This window comes from Cryptomeria japonica, chromosome 1 (assembly GCF_030272615.1).
Source record: "Cryptomeria japonica chromosome 1, Sugi_1.0, whole genome shotgun sequence".
Taxonomy (NCBI): Eukaryota; Viridiplantae; Streptophyta; class Pinopsida; order Cupressales; family Cupressaceae; genus Cryptomeria; species Cryptomeria japonica.
Window position 1 is genome coordinate 190,468,563 of NC_081405.1, and position 26,030 is coordinate 190,494,592.

Sequence of the window (26,030 nt, forward strand, 5' to 3'; positions counted from 1 at the left end):
AAGGGTTAAGACAGCAAGGCTACCCTCTTTTGTAAAGAATGTGGATAGAAAGATTGAACTAGGAATGCATGTAAAGTAAGAAAGATTCGCTTATAAATAGAGATAGGAATATAGGATGAAGCTGCGGACCTGGAATTAGCAGTAAAATGTCGAGACGACGCTGTCCTGCAAATTTGAGCGAAAGTTGACGGGACGATGGCGCCCGGCATGCACACGGTCCTCCGAAAAATCCACGAAACGAAGGGGGATCTGTTCGTCTCTGCACAAGGATTCCAGATCTTCAATTACAGCCGCGTACCTACAACCTACACACAGAAAAGCGAAGACGATTGGGGGGTTAGGGATTAAGGGTTTGCCCTTAGGTCAAACCCCGGTTTTGGAATTAACCAAGAAATGAGAAATGTTGTAAATGTAAATGATTGTAATGTAAAACAAGTACTAGTACCTTGTTGTAAGAATGTTTGTATTCTTACATGCGAAGGTGTAGATGTTGTTGTATGTTGTATGTTGTATGTGGTATGTGATCTCCTCTTCAATGGTTGAATCCTTGTCTTGAATGCAACACTTAGCCTTGAATGGAGACTTAGAATGATCAATTGCTTGAAGGAATGCTTGAATGCTTGAATGTTTGAGTATCGCTTCCGCGTCTTGTACACATATGTCCTTCCTCCTCAAAATGGGAGAGGAAATGTAGTTTATATACTTGTCAATTAGGGTTAAAAGACTAATTTTTCCGACCTTAGGCCGACCAGGAGAGCTTATTTTCCAAATTGCAAACATAAAGACCCGAGGCCCCAAAAGAGACCGGGCCCAAAATAAGGCCAGGGACCAGGGCGCTGGGCGCTCTGGTCCCACCTCTCGGGACAACAGGGTGCAAGGAGGATCAAGCCAGGGTGCTGAAAAATGCAATTTTTGGTGTCGTGAACAAGTTTCGGGGTTTCCATTCAGGGTCAGTGTTGCGTCGCCATCGTGAAGACCCAAATGTGGTCGAAATTGCAAGTGTCGCAATTTTAGGACACTATATATATATATATATATATATATATATATATATATATATATATATATATATATATATATATATATATATATATATATATATATATATATATATATATATATTAAACAATCAATTTTAAAAACATATTTGTATTCTATCAATCTTTTTAATTTTGTATATATACTTTTTCAATAAATTAAATTGAAAATTTAACAAATAATTTTTTACTATAAATAAAATTTTAATCTTAAATATGTTTAATATATATAATTAATTTTAACTTTGATTTAAACTAAATTTTATGAAAAACATAAAACTTAATTAAAAATAAGTCTCAAACTTCTTCCTTTTGCCCTATATGCTTCCCTATGCTTTTTTACATATCTGGTAATTTGGCATTGTAATTTAGATCTTTAATATATTGGATGCCTTATATTCTAGCTATTTTTAGAAATTTAAATTCAGTAATAGTCTTATAAATAATGGTGTTCTTAGCAAGTTTTGTATGCTAAAGTTTGGGCATTTATACATATGTATACATAGTCGAGTGTTAATAACCGGTAAAATTTGCAAAAGCCTATCGATTTGTGTCAATGATGTAGAGAAACTTACAACACTCAAAGTTGGTCATAAAAGGTATAATGATTTTACATAATAGATATTATGTATGGAAGTGTGAAAAAGGAGAAAATGATAAAACATCAAATGAAAACTAGAGCCTAGATGCTAAAGGAAACTCGTAATCAACTGAGAATTATTGCCACAATATCTATCTCTCTCGCACATGTACACACACTTTAAACTTTTTTCCCTTTTTTTTCTTTTCCTGAATCATTTTTATTTGATTTTTTTTTATGGGCAGATCCCAATCAGGTTAAGGGTGCTTCCAATATAGTGATAATGTAATCTAATAATTATTTTAATTAAAAAATTTCACTCATCTCATTTTACAGGTTTCTTAAATTTTTATTTCTAAGTGGAGTAATGGCATGAGAGTAATGCCAATTTATCATTTTTTTAAAATATATTATAAATAATAATTTATAAGAAAATGTATTCAAATATAGATTGATTTTTATTTTATTTTTTGAGCAAAAGGCCATGGCCTATAATATATTAATTATAATTGAAGATTTGCATATACTATTTAATAGGAAATGACACTACCTCCTAACCCCTACTAGATGCATTTCTAATTGATCAGCCCCCATTTATGGAAGATCATGGGATCTTTGAAATGAAGGTAAACAAAAAGAGCCCTGAACAGTGGTTGTATGACACCAATCCTTAGCTGATTTGGAAAGCAAAAACTAGCCCCTTACAAACAAAGGAGCAGATTATCAAAAAACTTCAATGTTTGAAGTTGGCATGCTCGATTCTACCCTACTTCTTGTTAGGAACCGAGAATGACAACTGAGAGGGGGGGTTGAATCAGTTGTCAATAAATTATAACCCAAAACCAGTTATTTCAACTTAAAACTCAATATCGATAAAACAGATTAACAGTTATAGCAATACTAGTACAACTTAATGCATGAAACAGAAAGCAAAACACACCCACAACACATGACACAGAGATTTTGACATGGAAACCCTGTAAGAGGAAAAACCACGGTGGGAAACCTTACCCACAATCAGATGATACTATTGCAGATAGTAAGTGAATACAATAATGGGGTCTGCACATGCAGAAAGGCCAACCGCCTAGAGCTCACTGCTCAATCACAAAATAGGAGTCACACTAACTACAATTGGATGGTTAAATCCAATAACAATGTACTGCTTCAGTATAGCATCTACAATGTTGGATTCAGTACCGGTTTAAGCTCTAACCATGAGTGTCAAACACCTTCATAAACTTTCTTTCAACCTTTAGATAATATTTGTGTGATTCGCACAAGGATCTGCTTATTGTCGCTCTTCACAATGATCTTCAATATGTACGCTTACTTCTTGCAAATAAGATCTTACAATTATTTATACAAAACCTAAGGCCTCATGATTAGGTCGGCTCTCTAAAGATATTACATTCACAAAATAAGTCTTGATGCAATACAATATGTCAGCCTCAATACATTTACACATTATCCAATCAATAAACCATTTCCAAAACGCATCGTGTTGATCTGGAACATGATATCTTGTACCGGTCCATAACCTAGACCTATCTGTCGGTTAAGGCAAATATGTTAACCTGATCAGACCAATAAGCAAAACACCAAATGTAAACATCCAATCCATGTCTTCGACATAACCAAATGATCTCCAGATGATAACAAGTCATCATCAACTTCCTGAGTTGTCAGTGAAACATATACCGGTGACTGTGCATAAGCCAATATCCATATCGAGACCACAATGTGTCGGTTCAACAACAAACCAATATAACCAGAGTGCCAAATCAATAATGTAGACCTTCAGAAAGATAAGTGTTGACATCAATGACAAAATCAATGCAACACATGACGAAGTCATCCATACTACCAACAATCTCCCCCTTTGGCATTGATGGCAACACTAGATGGAAAAACATCTAAGTGCCAAAAACAGAATGCCAAATACCAACAATCTCCCAAAATAGATCAATACAAAGTTTTGTACCAAAAACATAAACAAAAACCAAAATACATCTTTCTAAGAATACGTCTCTCCCCAATCTTCAAAGTACAATGTTTTTCCATAGACATCTCTCCCCCTTTGACATCGAATGCCAAAGTAGTCAAGAATCAAAATCAAAACATAACATACAGCTAACTGCTCCCCCTGAGCAGTAGCTCTCCTTCATCAAAACCGGAAAAAAAAGATTTTTTTGTTAGTCCCTTGCGGTTTGATGCCAATCTTCATCATTCAAGTCTCTGTCGGTGGGGTGATTACCCCAAGCTTCTCTCTGAGATATTCAAATGTTTCCTTAGGCAAAGGCTTTGTAAAAATATCTGCAATGACAACTGAAAGGGGGGGGTGAATCAGTTGTCAATAAATTATAACCTAAAACCAATTATTTCAACTTAAAACTCAGTGTCGGTAAAACAGATTAACAGTTATAGCAATATTGGTACAACTCAATGCATGAAACAGAAAGCAAAACACATCCACAACACATGACACGGAGATTTTGACGTTGAAATCCTGTAAGGGGAAAAACCACGATGGGAAACCTTACCCACAATCAGGTGATACTACTGCAAATAGTAAGTGAATACAATAATGGGGTCTGCACATGCAGAAAGGCCAACTGCCTAGAGCTCACTGCTCAATCACAAAATAGGAGTCACACTAACTACAATTGGATGGTTAAATCCAATAACAATGTACTGCTTCAGTATAGCATCTACAATGTTGGATTCAGTACCAGTTTAAGCTCTGACCATGAGTGCCAAACACCTTCATAACCTTTCCTTCAACCTTCAAATAATATATGTGATTCACACAAGGATTTGCTTATTTTCGCTCTTCACAATGATCTTCAATATGTACGCTTACTTCTTGCAAATAAGATCTTACAATTATTTATACAAAACCTAAGACCTCATGATTTGGTCAGCTCTCTAAAGATATTACATTTATAAAATAAGTCTTGATGCAATACAATATGTGAGCCTCAATACATTTACACATTATCCAATCAATAAACCATTTCCAAAAAATGTCGCGTTGATCTGGAACATGATATCTTGTATCGGTCCATAACCTAGACCTATCTGTCGGTTAAGGCAAATATGTGAACCCGATCAAACCAATAAGCAAAACACCAAATGTAAACATCCAATCCATGTCTTTGACATAACAAAATAATCTCCAGATGATAACAAGTCATCATCAACTTCCTGAGCTGCTGGTGAAACATATATCGGTGACTGTGCATAAGCCAATATCCATATCGAGACCATAATGTGTCGGTTCAACAACAAACCAATATAACCAGAGTGCCAAATCAACAATGTAGACCTCCAGAAAGATAAGTGTTGACATCAATGACAAAATCAATGTAACACATGACGAAGTCATCCATAATACCAACACTTCGTATCTTCATACGAACTCGCCACCCCAACCAAAGAAACCTTCATTTTACATTTCCTAATTCTTGAGATGAGGCGGCATCCATTGGAATTGGAAATGACGATTGATAGCCGTGAGGATCAACCTGAGCATGTTTACAAATTTTCCAAAGCCTTGAATTTTGCCATTACGCTTGAAGCCAGTGGCTCTCCTATTTGATGTGCATACTATTGAACCCAATGGAAAAAGGTGTGAGGAGAAGCATATCCCAACCCATAGATGAAGGAAAGGAATATTGATCTTGGCACTGAGTCAAACACGAAGAGATCTCTATTTAAAAAACCTCCCCACCACACCTCCCCTGAAAACAAATCATATTTCTCCAACTGCAAGTTCAATTCTTCCCAAGTAAATAGCACTAGATGTACAAAAGCCCCCACTATCATCTTTGTGTAGTCCTGAGATTGGGTGAGATCCATCAACATAGACGCCAACCTGGAAGCAACCAAGTTTGGAGAAGCCATCGGATTAGCTGCTATCCATTCTTCCCCTACGACGGTCCTCACCGCCCACTCACTATTTGAACACGGGATTGCCAAAGAGTCGGATAATCTCAGAGGATGAATGATAGCATTCTACCTCAAACCATGACGACCTCCAACCAAGTAGCTTTGAAGGGCCATACCCGCCAAATGAGCAATGCCAACAAGGAAAGCTTATGCTTTGCCAACTGAGGTCTAGACCTGTAATTCTAATGAAACATGCAACAAATGGCCAGAATATAAGGAGTCGATGAGGGAGTGATGCGATGTATTTTTGTAACTCGTGTAAACCATCACAGTTGTACTCATTCCTTATCCTTAGACTTCCACGAAAGTCCTATACAATGGCCTTAAATGATCGCATTTATTTCATGAAATGATGTGCAAGCTTTCAAATGTGTGGGAACCCTCATATTTTCTAAATTTGAGATCCTACATAGGTATGAAGAGATTGGGAATGCAACAAAGAGAATCCATGTGTCCTGTTTTTCAGTTCCACATGCTTGTAGTACCTCAAGATTTCCCAAGACGGGGGGATAATCGGCCTTTCCCCATGTGTGAGGATATTTGTATGGTACCTAGAGCGTGCGAATTTCCAATTTCGATATGTTGATTTCATCCCGTACTTTCGTGCTAACATTATTAGATGCTAAAATGACGAACCCCTCCTACTCCACAGAAAGGACCCTACAGGTTGGATGTGTCCTCGCAACACAATCACCAGTGACTTGGCTAACCTTGGCACGAAGATCTTCCCACCGCCCATACCACAAGGCGAATCTAAAGATAACATAAAAATATAGATTGATTTTGATATTAATAAGATTGTTATTATTATTTTTATTTACAAGGTTTGATTTTAATTTATATTAATATTGTAAATAACATTAAAAAATTATATGTTTTAAATAATATATTAAAGTGTTCAAATATCAAAGAAAATGTTCATGTATTGAATTATTAAAAAATTAGGGGCCCTCCCACCCTAACTCCTAACATTGTTTTAAATATTGATTAAATGTAGTATGTCAAATTTGTGGACACTATAAAACCATTTCTAATTTTTAAGGTCTTAGTGTTTGTTATGGTGCAAGTATTAGATTTTTGTATGGAACTTTTTTTTTTTGAATAAAGGGGTAAAAACTTTATTAAAAATCAGGAACAAGCATTACATAAGAAAACCAGAGCCCCAAAGCTCCAGAAGAACAACAAACCAAACAAGAAATCAACTAGCTTCGTAACTATCCATGTCCTTAGCAAAGATCTTATGCAAATCCTGACAGCAATCAGAGGAAAGATGCTCTCAACCCTCAACTTTCCAATCATCACCATGTTTCGAAGGCCACTTAGCCAAACAATCAGCTGCTCTATTCCATTCATGAGGAATGTGGCTATAAGACACCTTCTCCATCATAGCACTAATTTGCAAAATCTGGTGAACAATCCCTGCCAACTGCCAATTAATCCCACTCACCTTCTGCTCAATCAACAGATTAACAATAATTTGTGAATATAATTCGCAAATAACCTTACGCCACCCCAACTCATATGCACATTCCAGGGCAAAGAGAATTGTTAATCCCGCCATAAAATTATTAGCCTGTTGCCCTTTATGCACTGAAAAAAAAAAGAAAACCACACCCCCCATACAGTTCCTACTCACCTCCAATCCCAGCAGGACCCAAATTACCATGAGAGGAGCCATTGGTGTTAATCTTAATGGAGTCATCCTGAGGGGGCAACCATTTTCCCACCCTTTGAACCTTCTTCATAGCACGTCTACCTCTCCTGACACAAGCGGAGATAGGAGACATCTCTTGCAAACCCAACCTACTCACAATTTCAGCCTCTCCTCTATGCAAAGGAAAATTCACCTCACATTTATCTTCCACCGTCTCCTGGATCATCCCAATTATTCTATTCCACAATCTAAAGAAAGAGGAAAAAATAGGAGGCCTGCCCAAACTGCTCCAAAACTCCACTAGAGAATCCATGTGAACACAACGATGTTTCCACACCCCCCACCAGTATTGTCAGATCTACATCGAGAAAGGGCATTTGAAGAAGAGGTGTGAAAAATCCTCCTCCCCATTACCACACAAAATACGGATGTAAGGACCATGGAACCCACGCTTGCGAATATTGTCCCAGGTTAGACATCCATTCAAAGCCAAAGTCCAAGCAAAACAGTTACACTTCGGCCAAGAGAATTTGTTCCAAGCATATTTCCACCAATGCACTTCCCTCCCCTCCAATCTATTGGACAACATCTCCTGGTATCCACTAGCAACAGTAAAAACACCCTTAGGATTCGGGGACCAATCAAGTCTATCCCTATCCTTAAGGGAACTACAGTGTCTACTAGCCAAAATGCCATGAAGCTCAACGCAATCTTCCTCCATACCAACAACCAACCATTCATTAGGCACCTTCCACCGCACCATCTCTAAATGCCCACACCTATAAACAGTCTTAAAGTCGCTCACTCTAGACCACCCTGCCTCGAGGAACCTCTACCAGAGATTCACTAAATTAGAAAAGTGATCAATAATGGTAGGGTAACCATCCCAAGAATCGAACCAAAAACGCACCTCTTTCCCCCTCTTACAGATCCAAAAAATATCCTTGTTTTATCAGTGCAGCCCCTTTCTAGAGAGTACTCCAAATCGTAGAGCCTTTTCCCACAATCAGATATCTTGGGATTTGCTCCCTCGGGATCCTCTACAAATATTTGTAAGACAAAATCCTAGCCCAACCTCGATCTTGTTCAACACACCACCTCCAGTACAATTTTGTCGCCAAAGCCTCCCCAAATAAAGTAGACTGCCTTAAGTCAAGCCCACCCAACTGTTTCAGGCTGCATACCAAGTCCCATTTGACAAGACTCCATTTAGAGGACAAGTTGCTTGCCCATAAGAATTGCCTTGCCAAAGAATCCAATTCGTTCACAAACCACTTTGGGGCCACTTGGAGCATACACCTATAAATCGGAAGAGCATGAACCACCGACTAGATCAGTTGAACCCGCCCAGCAAAGGATAACCATATGTGCGTCCAATGTTCAACCTTCATGCGAAATTTGTCCAGAATACCCTACCAAGAGTCCCTAGGTTGGAGATAGGAATACCCAAGTAAGTTAAAGGGAGAGAACCTACCTGGAAACTCAAGATATGAGCAATCCTCAACTAAATAGCTCCAGGTGTGTTGAAGAAGAAAATGGAAGATTTATCCTCATTGATTAGCTAACCAGAAGCAGCAAGATAGACATCCAAGACTTTATGTAGATTTATAGCTTCTTTGATCCTAGCAAGTCCCATTAGAGTCGTATCATCCACAAACTGTAAATGAGACTAAGAAGGTATGTCATTATACCCCAACTCCAACCATGAATAATACCCATTCCCAAATTATACTTAATCAATCTCCCCAGACCCTCAGCAAGAAGAATAAGTATGGGGAGAGAGGGTCCCCTTGATGAAGACCCCCTGGATGCACCAAACAACTCAATATGATCTCCATTAATTAGCACAAAGAATGAAGTAGACGAAACACAACTCATTACCCATTGGATCCATTCATCAACAAAACCAAAGGCCCTAAGAATTTTCTAGAGAAATGACCAATGGACTCTATCATAAGCCTTTGCCATATCCAGCTTGATAAACATAGCTTTTTCTTTGGAAGTTGCCATAGAGTGAATGGTCTCAGTAACAATGACCACTCCATCCAAGATTTGACGACCCTCCACAATACCACTATGCTCCTCAAAAATGATACCCCCAAGCAGTTTCTTCAACCTTTCCGCAATTAGTTTAGAAATAATCTTAAAAATCACATTACAAAAAGATATAGGGCGGAACTGGCCTAACCGATCAACCCCATCACACTTGGGGATGAGAGCAATGAAAATCGCATTCAAAGCCTAAAGCATCTTCTTATTCCTTTGGGACTCTTGGACCACCTCCAATAAGTCCAATTTGATAATATCCTAGAATTCTTGATAGAACTTGATCGGAAACCCATCCAATCCAGGAGGTTTCCCCTTCTTCATATGGAAAACAATCCTCTCAAGTTCATCCAACAAAATAGGACCCATAAGCTGCTCATTCATCTCCCTAGTAACTAGAGAATCCTCACTGAAAAGGGATTGGAAATACTACATAGACTCCCTAGAAATCTCCTGCAAGGATAAACATTGCTCACCTCTATCATTAAACAGAATAGGGATGGAGTTGCCATGTCTTCTTGCTTTCACTGAATTGAAGAAGAACGCAGTATTCTTATCCCCCGCTTGAAGCCAATCAATACGAACTCTCTATTTCCAATAGATTTCCTCCCTAAGCTCCCATTCCTCTAAAACCTTGACTACCCTTACTTCCTCCCTAAGCAAGGCTTCTAACATTCCATGCTCTCTTATCTCTCTGGTAATGCCATTCAATTCTAATTGAGCAGCAGTCTTGGCATGAAAAATATTACCAAAATACTGACGATTCCATCGTTTAAGCTGAAACTTAACAAATTGCAATTGTTTGGCAAAAGTGTACATAGCAGTGTCAAAGGTTGGCCTCCCTTTCTTCCACCACTCTGCAACATGATTCTACAAAGAAGAGTCGCGTGGCCACATAAGCTAGAATTTGAATGAAGGAGCGCGAGCAACCCAAGCAAAAGAAGACACTAATTTGGTGGGCCAGTGGTCCGAACCTCTCCAATCTAAAATCTCAGAGCATGTGGACCACCCCCCACCAACCCAAAAACTAGAAACCAGAAAGCAATCCAACCTCTTTGCAATCCAATACTCCCCTATCCTCCTATTGTTGCAAGTAAAAAGACCATTACTGGGCTTGATGTCAACAAAATTCAAGGTTGATATACTATCTCGAAGAAGGAAGGAAGAAGGCTCCAACCGCATAACACCACCCTTCTTCTCACTCAACTCTAAGATGGCATTGAAATCTCTCGCTATAATCCATGGATGGAAAGGAAAAAACTCGCGCATAAAAGTAATATGAGACCACAAATTCTACTTACTATGAAGATATGTGGGTACATAAATGTTAGTAAGCAAGATATATTCCCCAGACTCAAGACTAGAAGCAACCCCAGATAAAGAAGATCTGAAAGAAGCCCACCATATGGGGTGAATCCTCAAGGGGTTCCAAAGACAAGCCACACCTTCAAAGGAGCCATAAGCCCCAATACATTGACATGCGCCTCTCCCCCATAGCTTAGGCACCAGACCCAACATACTTTCCACAAATAATTTAGTTTCCTGCAAGAAAATGACATTAGGTGAATGACTCCTTATCAATTCCCAAACAACTTTTTGTCTAGGGCCACTGTTCAAGCCCCTAACATTCCATGATAGCACAATCATTTCAGGGGATTAGAAAAATGAGAATCCAAAGTCTTTACTAATCCTAACTCAACCAAATTATCCTCCATCAATTTGATCTTATCCAAGTCCTTTCTACTAACCTTCAAAATCTTCTTTGTTGCTCCTTTTTTAATATCTTTATAAAGAAAACCCAGATGTGAAGAGATCTTAATGCTTTTAACCCCAGCAAAGTCCAATTTTTGTGTTGCAAGAGAAACATCCCCACAAGCCATCTTCACTTCAGTACAAGAAATGGGTCCCTCTTGAGCCACTACTTGTTGATCCATATCCATTTGTTGACTCCCAACCACCTGCTGAACCTAGGTAGTATCCAAGTTCACACTATCAGGAACCAACCCTACTGCACTTTGATCCAAAGGAATCAACCCCAAATTCACCTCTTGTTGGCTAAGATCATCCAAGGCTTCAAATATGTTAAAGGTATCATCCTCTTGTCTCTCCTGCAAAGACCTCTTTTGACCCCAGTTCCTATTCTTTGTCTTAACTGGGACAAAACCATCAGCACCCACAACCTCTTTAGACATGGAAACTTTTCCTTTATCAGCCCCATCAAGGTTACGAGAAGGTTGTTGAGGTTGATGCACAACCGGTTTAGACCTAGGGCACTTGCACTGCAAATGACCATACTCATGACATAGATGGTGCTGAAATGGTAAAGTCTCATAATCCAGTTGTTGGACCCAAGAATAAGAGTCCGCACACATATCTATAGCATCTGGCAAAGGCTTACTAAGATCAATTTCAACACAAATACAAGTGAAAGTCATTACCTTTCTCCTCAAGGTTTGCGTTGAAGATCCAACAGGCTTCCCAAGCAATGAAGTGAGCATCTGCAACACATCCTCCCAATTTCATTCCACCAGAAAAGGAGGTAATCGAACCCACACTGGGACCCTATTCAAAAGCTCCTCCAAAGGGTTAAATCTTGCATGCCAAGGTTTGATGAACAACCCCACCTGGTTATAAAAATGCAGGCCTCCTTCAAGGACCCTATTGCGATCCTCCATGCAATTGAATGTAACCACGAAGAAATTGTTTGCCAAGAACATAATCTCCATTTCCCCTTCCGGCACCCAAATCCTCTAAGCCCAATTCTCCAAAAACTGCAAAGAAACCCTCATCCCCAAAAATTTGCAATAAAGTGAATGCTTTGAAAAAAATTCAACATCCTCGACAATCATCTCAAGCAGAATTACCAATTTCAACCTCTCTTTGCATCTCTCAAGACAGTTGTTAAACTTCAAAATTCGAGATCCATTGGACACACTAGCGCCAGCAACCCCGAATCGGGAGTGAAGAGATTATTATCAAAAGTCTTAACGCCATGATTCAAGGATTTCGAACCCAAAGCTACTCAAAAATCCAAGCTAGGGGAAGCCTCTGAAGCCACTCCTCGCAAACCAGCCATCATGCTCAATCGAAAACCCACACCCTAAGTGGATAAGGGAAAGAAAATGCTCTCCCCGAAAACACCCGCCCCACTCACCTCCCAAACGCAAGCCCTTCTTGCCTCACCGACACCACAAAAGGTAGCAATAGAAAAGCGAAACCAGGGAACAATTACCCCCGACACCCCCGAGCCACCTCCTATAGAAAACTAAAACGTTGAGTCCACACCCTTCCCTGCAGCGCCGAACACCCCCCCCCCCCCCCCCCGCACACAAGCTGAAAGGCTCGAACACGAGGTAGGGCATGGATGCCCTAGCTCAACCCCTGCACACCCTGCACTCACACGCCATCCGATTTTAGGTATTTGTTCACAACCCTTCTTTACTAACTCCATTTTTTATATGGAACTTGAAAATATTGACATTTCTATTTTGATCCCTACTAGTAATTTTGTTTGAGCCAATCTTACGCTATTGAAGTTTGAAATCCAAAATCTGCTATTTTAAACCTATGTACTTTTTGCATAGGTCAATGAGCATGTTTTCAATTGTTTCTTTTTAATTGCAATGCATATACGAAATCTACAAAATAAAATTTAATTTATTAGATATTATTTATTTTTTTAATATTTTAATTTGAATATATAATAATACATTTATTTATTTAGAAGTCTAATTAAAGCTTATGTTTGTATTTATTTCTATGCTATGAGTGATGCAAAATAATAAATCGGGAATTTCTGTATAGGAAGGGCCACAATTGCAGCATTCTTTCTGCCGCTAAGCGCCTTAGTGCTGCTTCATTTTGGAATTGTGCGATTTACTTTTACATTGCTCTAAATTTATAGGTTTGATATTACGAACAATCACTTTCTGCTTGCTTGTAAAATATATTTTGCAGCCTGAAAAATCATCTTATTTTATTTCTTTTTTCAAAAACTATATAATTTGATTAGATTTCGTTCTCTGATAGGTTAGTTTATTAGAGAAACCTGAACAGTGAGGATTGCGTCCCAAAAGAAACATCGTAATTTGCTGCTAGTAAAGGTGCGGAATCTTACCGTCTAGCCAATATGCCCATCGTTTGGTAAGTGTGATCATTCCAGATATTTCCGATAAAATAGTAGGCCTTGTTTGAGCTCTAAACAACCTCCCAGTTTTTTGAGAAGAGTTTGCCCCGGTCAAGGAAGCTGCCTGGAACAAGGACAGGAAAAACTGATTGATCTAGATACGTAACTGGGTTTGAATTCGCTGCTATGGATATTTTGGAAAGTATTGCAAATAATATGGGGGCATTGGAAAAGAACATGGGGTCTTCTATAATTGATAAAATCATTCATAGGGAAGAAGAAAACAAGCTCATCTGTGTAAATGCAGACATCTAGATGTGCTTCAGATTACACCTGGTAGTGTTTTGAAGCTTTCTGAGAATTATTTTCTGTTAAATGCATAGGTGAACTGTGATATTCTACCATTTTATACGCTTTTATTAATATGTATATTGGATTTCATTGAAGATAGCTGCCTTATTTTTCGTCTCCTGGAGAATGAAGGGTATAATGCACCGGGCCATGGGAATTGTTATGAGCTAGGGCAATATAATAACGGTTTGTAAAAGTAAGCCATTGGATCTGAACATATATGCAGATGCGTTGTTTTTTTATGAGTTTAATAAACTGGACCTTCCGATGGAGATCTTAACATGAAGCAGTTGTATTGCCCCATAATTTGCCTCCTGGGATAATTTGTTCTGCGGGGATTATATTTGGCCAATTCAGGAAAGAGAGGACTATCTCAGCCATATAATTTATATAGATACTAGAAGAAGAGCTGAATATATGCGCAGAAGTTTCCCAGATTAACTTAAATGGAGTGGGTGCAATGTCGCGGAACCAACAGAGGGAATCGACTTGTCTGAACTTAAGACAGAAACTGACGGAAAAAACGGTAGGAAATAAGGTAAAACGGCGTGAGGAAAAACCTCAACCGGGAAACAACCGCAGTTTCACGGCATGAGACAATTTCCCGGTGGCGGGGTGCCCCCGCAGGGGATAGCCTATCGGCTAAAAACACAACGGCTAGGCTATGTCAATCTCCATTGTCCAAAATTCAAAAAACCAAGGGTATCTAATATTCAACAAACCAAAGGTATCTAATATTCAACAAACCAAAGGTAAAAGGAAATAAAGGAGTTAACTTAAACAAACCCTATTGGATTTGCAACCGCTAAGATGGAGAGCGGGAGCAGGAGTTGTGTAGGGGTTAGGGTTTATGGAGGCAGAGACTATGCAGAAGAAGGGGATGATGAATCGGAAGGGGATGAGCATGTTGATGCAACCCTATTCCTGGCCTTTATTGTGGATAAGCTGCTAGGATTGTTGTTGGTGTGGGTGCTAGAAGCTACGTTTGGTGAGGTTGGGACTGTTGGTGTCGCAGTTGCGTGGGCTTCTTTGCCTGTTTTGGAGTGGAGCCTGATGACATGTATGGCGTTGAAGATGGTGTTTCATCTTTGGCTATTGTTTGGCATGCATTGGTGTGCCTTCTTTTGGTTCTTTATGCTTTGGTGCCGCTTTGGAAGGTCGCCACTGACGAGGTGCTACTCGAAAATGTGGGAAAGACATGCTTCGTTGTGGTTGAAATCTCCACTATTATTGAGCGCAAGGGGGCTTTGTTGGTTGCTGGTGTTTTGGTTGCCCTTTTCTTCCCTCTGTGGGCTCTCTCTTGGTTGCCTGTGGGGTTCTTTCTTCGAGTGCTCAATTTGGTGGTTTTCTGGTGGTGTGGTCTTCCTCTGTTCCTTCTAGATGGGGTTGGCATCACTGCTAAGCTGTTTGGATGCCCTCTTCTGGGTGTCTTTGTTTTTATTTGCCCTTTCTTTTTGAACTCCTATCGAGGTGGAGTCCATTTGGACTTTTCTGTTGTCTTCTTCTGTACTGGAGGATTTCTCTTAGACCTTTGTTTGCCTTTTTGTTGGTTGTGGTGCTCTCTTTGGAGTCTTTCGTTTGGTGCTTTTAGACCCCTGGTTTAAAAAGGAAAATATGTTGATTGGGGAGGCTATGTGGTGGTCCTCTTGGAGGTTGATTTGGCACTGTTGGATTCAAAACTGGTGTTGTCTTGTTAATACCCGAATCATCTTCTTTGTTGGGTTTGCTTTGCTTCAATTTGGGGCTATGTTCGTTTTGATGCTTAGGGGTTTACAGGTGTTAGTGAGGCTTCTCTAGAGGGTAACATAGATGAGGTTACCCATGTGGATCTTGTTGTGAATACTGCGGAGGAGGTTGTTCCTATGGCTTGGCCTTCCTTCAACCTTTACTCTTCCCCTTGTTTTCAAATGTATGCCCAATTTATTTTTTGTTCTTCCCTTTCCTTTGCTAGGAAGGATATGTTGCAAATTGTGAAAGATGTTCTTATTGTTAATGGGAATGTTGATGATTGTGAAGGCTATTTGCATTCAAACATAGACGAGGTTAGTGTGGTTCTTGTGGTGGTTGACATAAAGGAGGTTGCCACTATTGGTTGGTCCTACTTTTGCTTGTATTCCTCGCCTTGTTATGCTCACATGACTCGATTCTATTTTGCTTGAGTTTGCGATGGCAAGGTTTATGGGAAGTTTCCCTCTATTCGTATTGATAGCCTTGGTAAGTGCAGCAATTTGTGTGCTTCTATTTTTGATGATAGAGGTATTTTAGCCTCTTTTGGGGCTGGCTTGGGCATTCTATGCTATGGATGATATTATTGAAGACCATCTTCGAAAGTAGTGTTCCAGATATTCTTGTGTTTTTTGTTTGTGGTGGATTACAAAGATTTTGTGTTAAGCCTCAAGTGTAAGGCATTATATTTGGATGAAGGTTATGGGAGCCTTTTCAAAACCCATTGTTCCAACTTTCAAATTGTTTAGTTTCTTTCAATTGCTGGTTGTTTGACCCCTGTTTTGGTATAGGTTTGTTTGCCCTTGGTTGTTGTTATTAGCCTAATGGTAGGTGGTTTGTTTTGCTGTTGATTTTTCATGCTGAATCTTTTTAGCAGCTATCTCTTTGATCTGGACCTATTGTGGTCTTTAGTAAAGGGCTTCAAGGCCCCTTTAATACTTGTTTTACCTCTAATAAGAAACAAGCCCTATTGGATGGTGGACATAGCATAGCAAAGATACATCACAATTGAAGATACTTGCCACTCATGTCATTTCACAAATTATCAATTCTACTATTGCAAAGAGAAATTACTTTGCGTATGATTTAACCCAATCGATCAAAAAGAATTGGCTTACCTCTCAATGATCAAAAAAACCATTGGTCATGCATAGTCCCCTGTGGCTTCAAAATTAACAAACTAAGTATCATCAAACTCCAACTACACATTGTGATGTTGATCCCAAATATGTCAAAAAAGTTGATGAGGCATGAGAGGGATTGATTAATGTTTAATTGAATAGAACAATCCCCCAATGACAATGACTCGAGCTTAGACTCCAATTTTGATGCAATATTACTATATGCTGATAGGAACAACTACATATTTCCTATTTTTTTGTCATTTTGTAGCTGAAACTTCCTTTGGGCATTTTGTTCTACTTAAATAATATATATGCACATTGACAATAAACACAATTAGATTTTCTTAATTTGTTTGTCCACTCATGTGAAATATCAATTTAACTCTTAATGCACATGTTAAGACTTCTATATGATTAATGCATTGTCAATGTTATTATATGAATATTCAAAATTTTCTAGAATTTTTTAATTTTCCCTACTTTTTAATAGCCATCCCCTAAAAAATGGCCTCCAAAAAAATCTGTCCCAGAAACATGTGCCTCCAACCCCTACCCTCCCCATCCTGAACACTCGGTGAAACACAGCCAATATCTACTCTGTACAATCCTCAAAACATTTTATTATTTTGAAATATCACACACCTACAAACATTTCTTTCCTGCAGATCTTATACACTGCTACAAGCATTTAATTCTTGAAGATCTTTTACAGACTCGATAAAATTTGAATGACGAGTTTCTCTTGAGTGATCTACTAGCAATGAAATGAAAAACATTTAAGTTTCTATTATTTAAAGCCAAACATGTGTACAATAACAGAAAAAACTAGCATGGTAAGCCACCAATCAAATCAGAAATTTCAGGAAAGGATCACTGTTTTGGACTAGAGAACTTAAAATTGCTATCAAACGCACATCAAGAAAGGTGTCCATTAAGTTATTTCATCTGTTACAGAGTTAGAATTGCCCAGGGCATGTCATTGTTTATCAGAAACAATGCTATCATAGCCCACTTTACACCAAGCTATTCTGTAGCCCAATTTAACCTTGTATCTTGGCACAGAACCATCCCAGAATAGCCACAATCCCAAGCTATTTTATTGTCAGTTTTCATAAAGCCAAAATTAATGCCATATATCTTGGGAAGGCCCCTTAGGCTTTCTTTCTATGTGTAACATACTTAAATCGCCTTTAGAAATGTAAGCTTCAATTGAACCAGGTTCTTCAATGTGCAATTCAGAAACATTTATAGTCAATTCCAATAAACGCTAAAATATAACATCCATATGCAATATCGGAGATGCATATTTGTATTTTGAAGCTGATTCTCTATCAAATTCATAACGGCATAGGACATTACAAAATTATATTCAAAGCTCCTGATATAATACAGCTTTTACAAAAGTAGGACAGACCAGGGCATGTCATTCTTGACCAAAAAGAACAGTAAAGAACAATAGCCATGAAATTCTTTGCCGCAGTTGACTTTGAGACAGAATCTTGAACAGAATAGCCATAAATACTTTGCTTTCATGAAACATAGCTAGTTTTCATTGTTAAATGGGTTGAATCTAATGCCCTACAACTTTAGAAGCTCTCCTTGGCTTTTTATCAACATGTGATTCCATTCTAGTTCTTTGAGAAGCATTAGCCCCAAATGAATCAGGTTCTTCAATGTTCAATTGAGAACAATCCCAGTCAGTGCCACAACTTGGACAGACTCTGGCTACCTACATTTGTAAGGTTTAATTATCAGTAAATCGCTGCACTCACCCAAACTATTATTTATTTGCCCTAGAAATATCTCAAATAATCATAAACAAAAAGAATAAGCATAAAGTTCTGTGAGAATTTCCATCTTCCACAAACACACACAGGTAAAGTCAATAACTAAGCTATCAGATACATATGGCGCCTTGGCTGATACATTTCTAACACATCCAATATAGATATGGCAAGGTTACATATCATATGCATCCAATTCAGATATGAAAAGGATAGATATCAAAGACATCCAATACAGATAAGTTATATATTATATGCATATCATATGCATCCAACTCATGCTTTATTCCGATATGGCTATGATACAGCTAATTAGGTATGTGATCCAACAGAATCATTAGGTGAAGAAAGATAGAATTGTTACACTGTAAAACAAAGCCATCTTCAAGCATTTTAACAAATCAATTAGGTATTTAAATTACAAAATTATTTGACTTACATCAACCACAAATCAATTAAGGAATTATTGTCCATCAGTATATGAATATAAGTATACCTGTTGATGTTGAAACTTTCTTTTAAGACAGTAGTTGTGCATCTGAGCCGAGCATTCTTCATTTCGGCAAAGTTCAGCCTGTTTAAAAATCCACAGAAATGTGATCACAAGGTAAGAAGAAAAGGTGAGCATAAGAAAGAAATCTAATTCATATTGATGGCTATAAAAATTACTAATCCCAGACAGATATCACATGTGGATACTTTGAGATACATTTGGAGAAAAATGTAAGGATGTTAGATCAATCTCAGAAGAGCTCCCCCCACCTAAAGGGTGCTTGTGTAATTGTATTTAGGATCTCAGAGAATGGCAAAGAAAGGGCTGGCTCAGAATATTAACTTGAAATTAACAATTAATGTGCTTTCTATTCAGTATATTCTAAAGTAAAGGTGTGTGTCACTTAGCCAGAGAACTCTAAATAGCTTCTTTTGGTTAAAACACAAGAAAAGCATAGAGAAAAATATAAACATGTATTTCGGAAGCAACACAACAAAGTTCACAACTCAGGGAAAGCTAGAAACAAAAGCATCTTTATTTCCCAACCTTTTGGATGATATCAGTTAGGAAGATAAATTACTTTAATATCATATTGAAAAGGTATCTGAAACCTGGCAGTTTCTAGACTATTCTTGAAAAAGTGTTTATAATAAAGGAAATTCTCCTTCCTGACCAGTCTTGAAAACTGACTGTTAAGTAATCAATACACAATTTATTGACTGCCTTGAAGGAATTTTGAATCTCTAGCACATAATGCAAAACTATTAGCAACATTTGAATTTCAGATTCAGTAGCCATGAGTTGTTAGATTTTGGAAAAGACAAACCATATTAATGTCCCCAAATGACTGAAGCAGTTCAATAGGGCTTGAAAGTACGTCCACCATTAAAATAAAAGGTACAAGAACCCTAGGTGCTGAAACGTGTGTATGAACAGTAAAAGAGCTTTACTTGGTGAAAAATGTGTATGCATATAAATACATTATCAAACTAAAACTTACACCCTCTTATCAATTTTTTAACTGATAGGCGTGCATACTCCATTTCTTTCTAAATTATAAGTATATAGTTCATCATTAAGCAAAAGCACTGAAACATACAAAACACAGGCTCCCTTCGGTCATGAAATCCTGACCGGAAATGAACTTTGGTATCCAAATGAACAGTTTACCAATATCTTATGTATTGTTCTAAAGAACTATGCTACTGAAGCAACAATCTGTGACTGCAAAATAATGATTAATACAGCTCTAGGGCTGCCACTATATCATATACCCGTTATGCAATTCTGTACATGCTCCCATATATGCCTATATATCAGATCTAATACACCACCTTTCCCACTACCAACATGCGACTTTTATTTATTCCACAAGAATAATGCTGCACGAAAGAGGATGTTGCTTCTATAATTTATGTGAGATTGAATTATTTCTATCTGCTGTTACAAACAAATAATAGACTTGTAGCTAGCTGAACATATCGATTAGGTGTTTTTTTAAGTGCTCGAGTTTAGTGAAGTAGTTGCATGGAATGAAAGCAAATAGACAAGTAAATAAAACCACACTAAAAAAAAATACAAAAAGATGAATCCTAGAGCAACCCAATGTGCAAAACAGAACTATGCTTCCACGTCTCCTCTATTGTTTTGCAAGATAATACAGAATTGAATTCAACTTCTATCTGTTGACATGTGTTTTAGTTGAACATGTCAATTAGATGTTTCTTAAGTGCTTGAGTTAGTGAAGTAGTTGTATAGATGAGAGTATGCAAGCAAATGAATGAAACAACACATGAAAGAAACTGAAAGAAAAAAGAGGATTTATCCTAGAAAAACCAATCTTAGAAATATCTTGTAAGTTAAAGCTATGCTTTGGGCTTCCTCATCTCCATTATTATCCTGCATGTGTTTAACAAGCCAATTGCTGAATTTGAGCCATCAAATGCATTGCAACTTTTTCTAGCACCTGAACAATGCTCTTCCAGCTTGCATTGTGGTGGATCAGTTAGAGATTTAGTCAACATGGTTGACTATTACTCTTAGGTGTTGCAATCATCTGTTGGCTATGCCCCCACAACCCTAAACACATTTACTTAACCACTACAGTGAATATTTATGCTAAGGGATGAGCATTTAAACGAGTCATTCAAAGTATTCTAAATTACCTCTATATGAAAAAACAATAGAACCTATTCCAGTTCCCTTCGGATGCTCAAGTCAACTATTTTGTCCTGTATGTAAAGATTTCCTACCAAGCCAAACCTGTCTTCATGAATCATAACCCTAGTCCATAATGTACAGTTTCCTACCAAGATTACTTTATTCCTACAGTTTCCTACTAAGCCAAAACGGTCACTACAATAAAAATTTTAATGGTGTGGAGCCCAATATGTCTAAATCATCCTTGAGCCCTAGTGCACCAGTTCCTCTACTCTTGCATTTGACTCTAGATCTCTGCCTTCTCCAATTGTATATTAATAAACTAATAAACTTACATGTAACATGCAGCCCAGAATTTTTTTTTGAAAGATGTTTGCAAGTTTTGCAACCAATGTGAAATGGTTTGCTGATTGTTTGCTTCAGATTTCATTCACAAGGACATACATAGAACACAATGCATTGCAAAATATGATAGAAACAATGTGCATTACATCAACAAACTGAAATCAGATTTATTACAAATGCAGAGATAGAAATGTATTCTTGTAGTTTGCTGTCAGCTTGCATTGAATGATTCCATTTACATTAAGCATAATCTCCGAGATCACATTCAACTTTGACCATGATTTTTTCATGCTATAAAAAAAACAGAACTTCTGAGCGATTTAGCTTATACAAGGTGTCCAATGTCTACCATAGAGGATTCCAATCATGAAATAACACTCAGAAATAATCTGCAGCAAACTGGGCACCAAATTAGAACAGGGGCGATTTCCTATACAAATCCCTAAGTCTCCAAACATCACCAAGTCCACTCCAAACCAATCAAAACCCAATCTGAAAAGCTAGGCGCTCATATTGAAGGATTTTAGACCTCTAAATCTGCAGATTTAAACCCCTTCAAGACCCACGTGCCAAAGGAAGATATGTACAGCCCTCCAAGAAGGATTATTTGCATAAAAAATTCAACTCTCCACCAAATCTTGCAAATGACCTACCAAAAGAGGTCGCCCGGCTGAGATGAATGCTTTGCCAAAACACCCAAAACCAAACAAATCTCCTTCCAAAAGATATATGCAAAAATATGATTCTTTGTAACTCTGAAAAATGAAGACCAGCACTGAGAAAATTGCATCAAACACACCAAACTTGAAGAGCACTTCCAAAATCATCAAACCACACCAAAAACTGAAAACCACATCAAAATACTTCAAAAACCTTTATCATCTTCAAACCCAAATCACCAAACTGAAATCTCAATCTACAAGCTCCAACCAGCTAAGGTGGATATTTCACCACCAAAACCAGCTCCACTCAAGAGGGTTTTCGTCCTCAACCAGCACAAAGAGAACCCTCCAAGTTCATTCTAGCAACATTTCCTTATGTTGGCAGTTTCAGAATGCAAGAATGAAAGCCACAACTCATATTTATAGAGTTGGAGGGAAAAGTTAGGGCAACACAAATTTGGATTATAATATTCCCCTAAAAAACTCTCAACACGTCTTCTAAAATTCATTTAAAATCTTCCCCTCTCATCTTGGCATCCACTTTTGGGGCCATTCTGAAAGCATTTTATTAACTTAGTTTCCCCTGCTTCCTAGGCATCATTTTAGGGCCACTTAATAAACACTTTTATCACTTAAGTTATAAAGTCAACTTTTTAATTACTTAAGTGAAAATCATAAAATATTATTCCGTTCATCTTAGGAAACTCACCAAGGCATTGAAATCAAGAACACTTCAGTCTGAAGCTATAAAGGAACTGAAACTGAGACCAAATACCCAAAATAGCACTTGCTAAAATAGCATATGCTAAAAAAAGAAACACTGCTGAAATATACTAAAATCACCAGCTCGAGCTCTCCATGGAACACTAAGTCCCCTAATCAACTCCATGTAGCCTACGGGAACCCCGAGAATAGGCTAACGAAAAGCCAAACTAAGTGCGAGAAGGGGACATTACATTTCAAGCATGTCTTAAACCTTTCTTTAGTCTCATAAACTAAGAAGTACAACTGAGCATCTCTATCAACTAAGATGATTGCATGATCTGTTTCTGATCAATCATCAAAGCCTATTAATACTTTTGTACAAATACACTTTCCTTTAGTTAAAAGAGAACACAGATTTCACAAAACCAAACAATTTGCCAAATAAATTTGTGAGATTATGCTTGAAGCAACCAAGATCAAAGAGACCATAAGATAGCACAATGACGAGAGAGAAAATGTGACAAGAATAAACTGTATTCCTATCAAGATGCAAAACAGATCAACTGGATCATCAATCATTACATACAATGTAGATGAGCCTGCTTATAAAGGCAAGGCTAAGAGACAAGAGAGCACACAATGATGACATGTGGCTCAATGAGATGCAAGTGTAGGTAGGGGTAGGTAGGAGAAATAGTAAAATATTCCACATGAGGTGGATCACCCACCGAAGGTGGAATTATCACTCCACAATAAGTGGATATGATAAAGTAATAACAAGATCACACCATAAATGGTGGAAATTCTCCTACATACACACTCCCAATGTAAGCACATCTCCCTAAGTGTCTCATATGCAAACTACTATGATATGCATGTACCTAAGTAAACTTAAGTGTAGTGTAATTATATCCAACATGAATAAATAATTACACCAACAAAATTTAAATGACCTCCTACATAAACAGCATCTGACAGGAATTAAACAAATTAATAAACCAAAAGTTTCCATAACACAAGTTTATACAGACATACAGAACAGTCACCATGGCTGCTAGCTTCATCATAACACATGCACACGCATGTTTTCTGTCAGTCTTTGGAAAGAGAAATTGTGTCAAGTAATTCATATCAAGCAACTTGTTCCATGGCAATTTCTTGAATTGCTTATATTTACTTGTAAAACCAATACTTAAAGTTCAATCTCTACCTTAAACCTAAGCTAGCATTTATGGGTTGGGTTCTGATTCAGGTTTGCAGATTCGGCTCACAGATTCAGCCCAAAAAAATTTTGGAGTCAGGTTTGCTCAAACAAAAACATATTAAAAACCATACTTTATACATATTTGCAACCTAAAAGCAGGAACTAAGTTGAGAATTTCAATTTATATTTATTATTTAAAATTTAAAAATATTAAACTAAAAATATTGAGAATTTCAATTAGTATTTTAAATTTTAAAATTTAAATATATTTTTTGTGATATCCTTTAAATATATCAAGTTAAAAAATTTCTCAGGAACAATAAATGGAACCGTTAAGAATGTTTGAGGTCGATGTCACCCAGAAGTTGGAGAGGAAATGCCAACTGTGGGTTTCATAAGTTGAAAAATATAAGATGTTAGTAACTCCCTCTGGGTTCAATATATTTAAGTATATAATATGTTATCAAAAACATACTTTAATATGTTTTCAATATCTATTATAGTAGGCAAAATAAAATATTTTTCAACCCACTCTTATTATGTTGGTTTGTTACGACTTTATATTGCCAGATTACCACTCTATGTCCATCTAAGGGTTTGGGTATCCCACATGTTTAAATAATGTCTATAATCAGTTGTGCATATTCTATCACGTCTATAATCTTTAATAAATACATAAAGAATCTAATCTATTAATCTGGGTGTTCGGACAAAATTATACCAGATCATAAACAGAACGATAAAAAATAAAAAAATCTTGAGTTTTTACGCACAGATTCATCACGAGTTTAGTTGGGTTGCTTCTTATTCTTCCCAGATTTTTCCAGGTTTGTCCAGGACAAACCCACAACGCTCCTGCCACCCCATGTTTCCAACTGTTGATGGTGTTTTGATGCACTATCGAACACAGAATAAAATACCAAAGGTACTCTATCCTCTCTTGATAAAAAGACTCTCAAATGCTGAAGATCTGCGAAGGATCACTTGAGATGACTCCAAGGTTCTTTTATGTTAGGTCTTAACATGTCGGATAGCTTCAATGGTATTGATGTGATTTGTTGTACCTATGCGGGGACTTACGTTGAACACCTAAATGCTCAAATGATCGAATGATGCTGGAACATGGGATTTCACTTGACTTGATTAAAACAAAGGAAAAAGATAAGGGGTTGAGAGAGATCTAGTCTAACTCTAAGAATGTAGGAGCAATGGATGATCTTTGATGAAACTCTAACTCATGTGTTGCTTCGACATATAGCGAACATCTCCACAAGGCTAGTGCGATCTTCTAAGGATAGCTTTATGATTTTCATATCATCACCGCAAGCATAGACACCATCATGTTGATGCATATCAAAGAAGTAATGATAATTGAAGTTAAGTATGGGCTAATATGGATCCAATTGACCACGCAAGGCACTTTACCATAGGCAAAGTGTTAGTAGTATGGATATGCGAATTTCACCATTGATCACACAAAGTCTTTCATTCATTTAAATAACTTGAAATCAAATTGAGAAGTATAGAGACCATGCAAATTGTTGAATTAACATATAGAATTCGACATATCTTCAATGAAGTTTACATGTCTTTTGCAACAATATCTTAGCAACAATCTTTGCCTTCTCTTTCTATTCTACTCTAAAATGCTATCTATCTAATGTCTATTGACTACTAACTATTAACTATTGACTATTGACTACTTCCTAACTATTAACCTTACAAATGAAAAAGTGAGGCCATTTATAGTGCTCTCATTACAATTCAATGGCTTAGATCGATTTGAGATTAATGGCCAATATCACAAGATAGAAACCCTATTGCAAAGCATTTAATGCTTGACCAATGATACAATTACATTTGATTGGACACATGTCCCTTTTAGAAAATTAGACCAATAAGTGACAAGGGTAGGTAACATCAATATTCGTGCCCATGTGGTAATTATCTTCTTTTGATCAATGAGCTTAAGTGCATTGAATCTCGACACCTTCATGTGAAATAATATGATTGGATGTAATGATGACTAGGCGCTACCTTAGCTTGCTTATCTCTGTAACTCATCACAAGTGTGCAATTGAAT

At 37.5% G+C, this 26,030-nt stretch overlaps 1 protein-coding gene across 3 annotated transcripts in view; it reads right to left on the reverse strand.

Annotated features, from left to right (window-relative positions):
* LOC131070124 (uncharacterized) overlaps window positions 1-26,030 on the reverse strand; it is a 90,855-nt gene that overhangs the window by 7,604 nt on the left and 57,221 nt on the right. For 2 of the 3 annotated variants that reach the window (XM_058005647.2, XM_058005646.2), the window contains exons 6-7: window positions 18,875-18,952; window positions 17,487-18,323 (exon numbers count right to left, since the gene is read on the reverse strand). In XM_058005647.2, the coding sequence (XP_057861630.2) occupies window positions 18,165-18,323; window positions 18,875-18,952 (237 nt within the window). In that variant the 3' untranslated portion in view covers window positions 17,487-18,164. Of the gene's footprint in view, window positions 1-17,486; window positions 18,324-18,874; window positions 18,953-26,030 lie in introns of those variants that run through there. The other variant, XM_058005648.2, reaches the window with a different exon arrangement.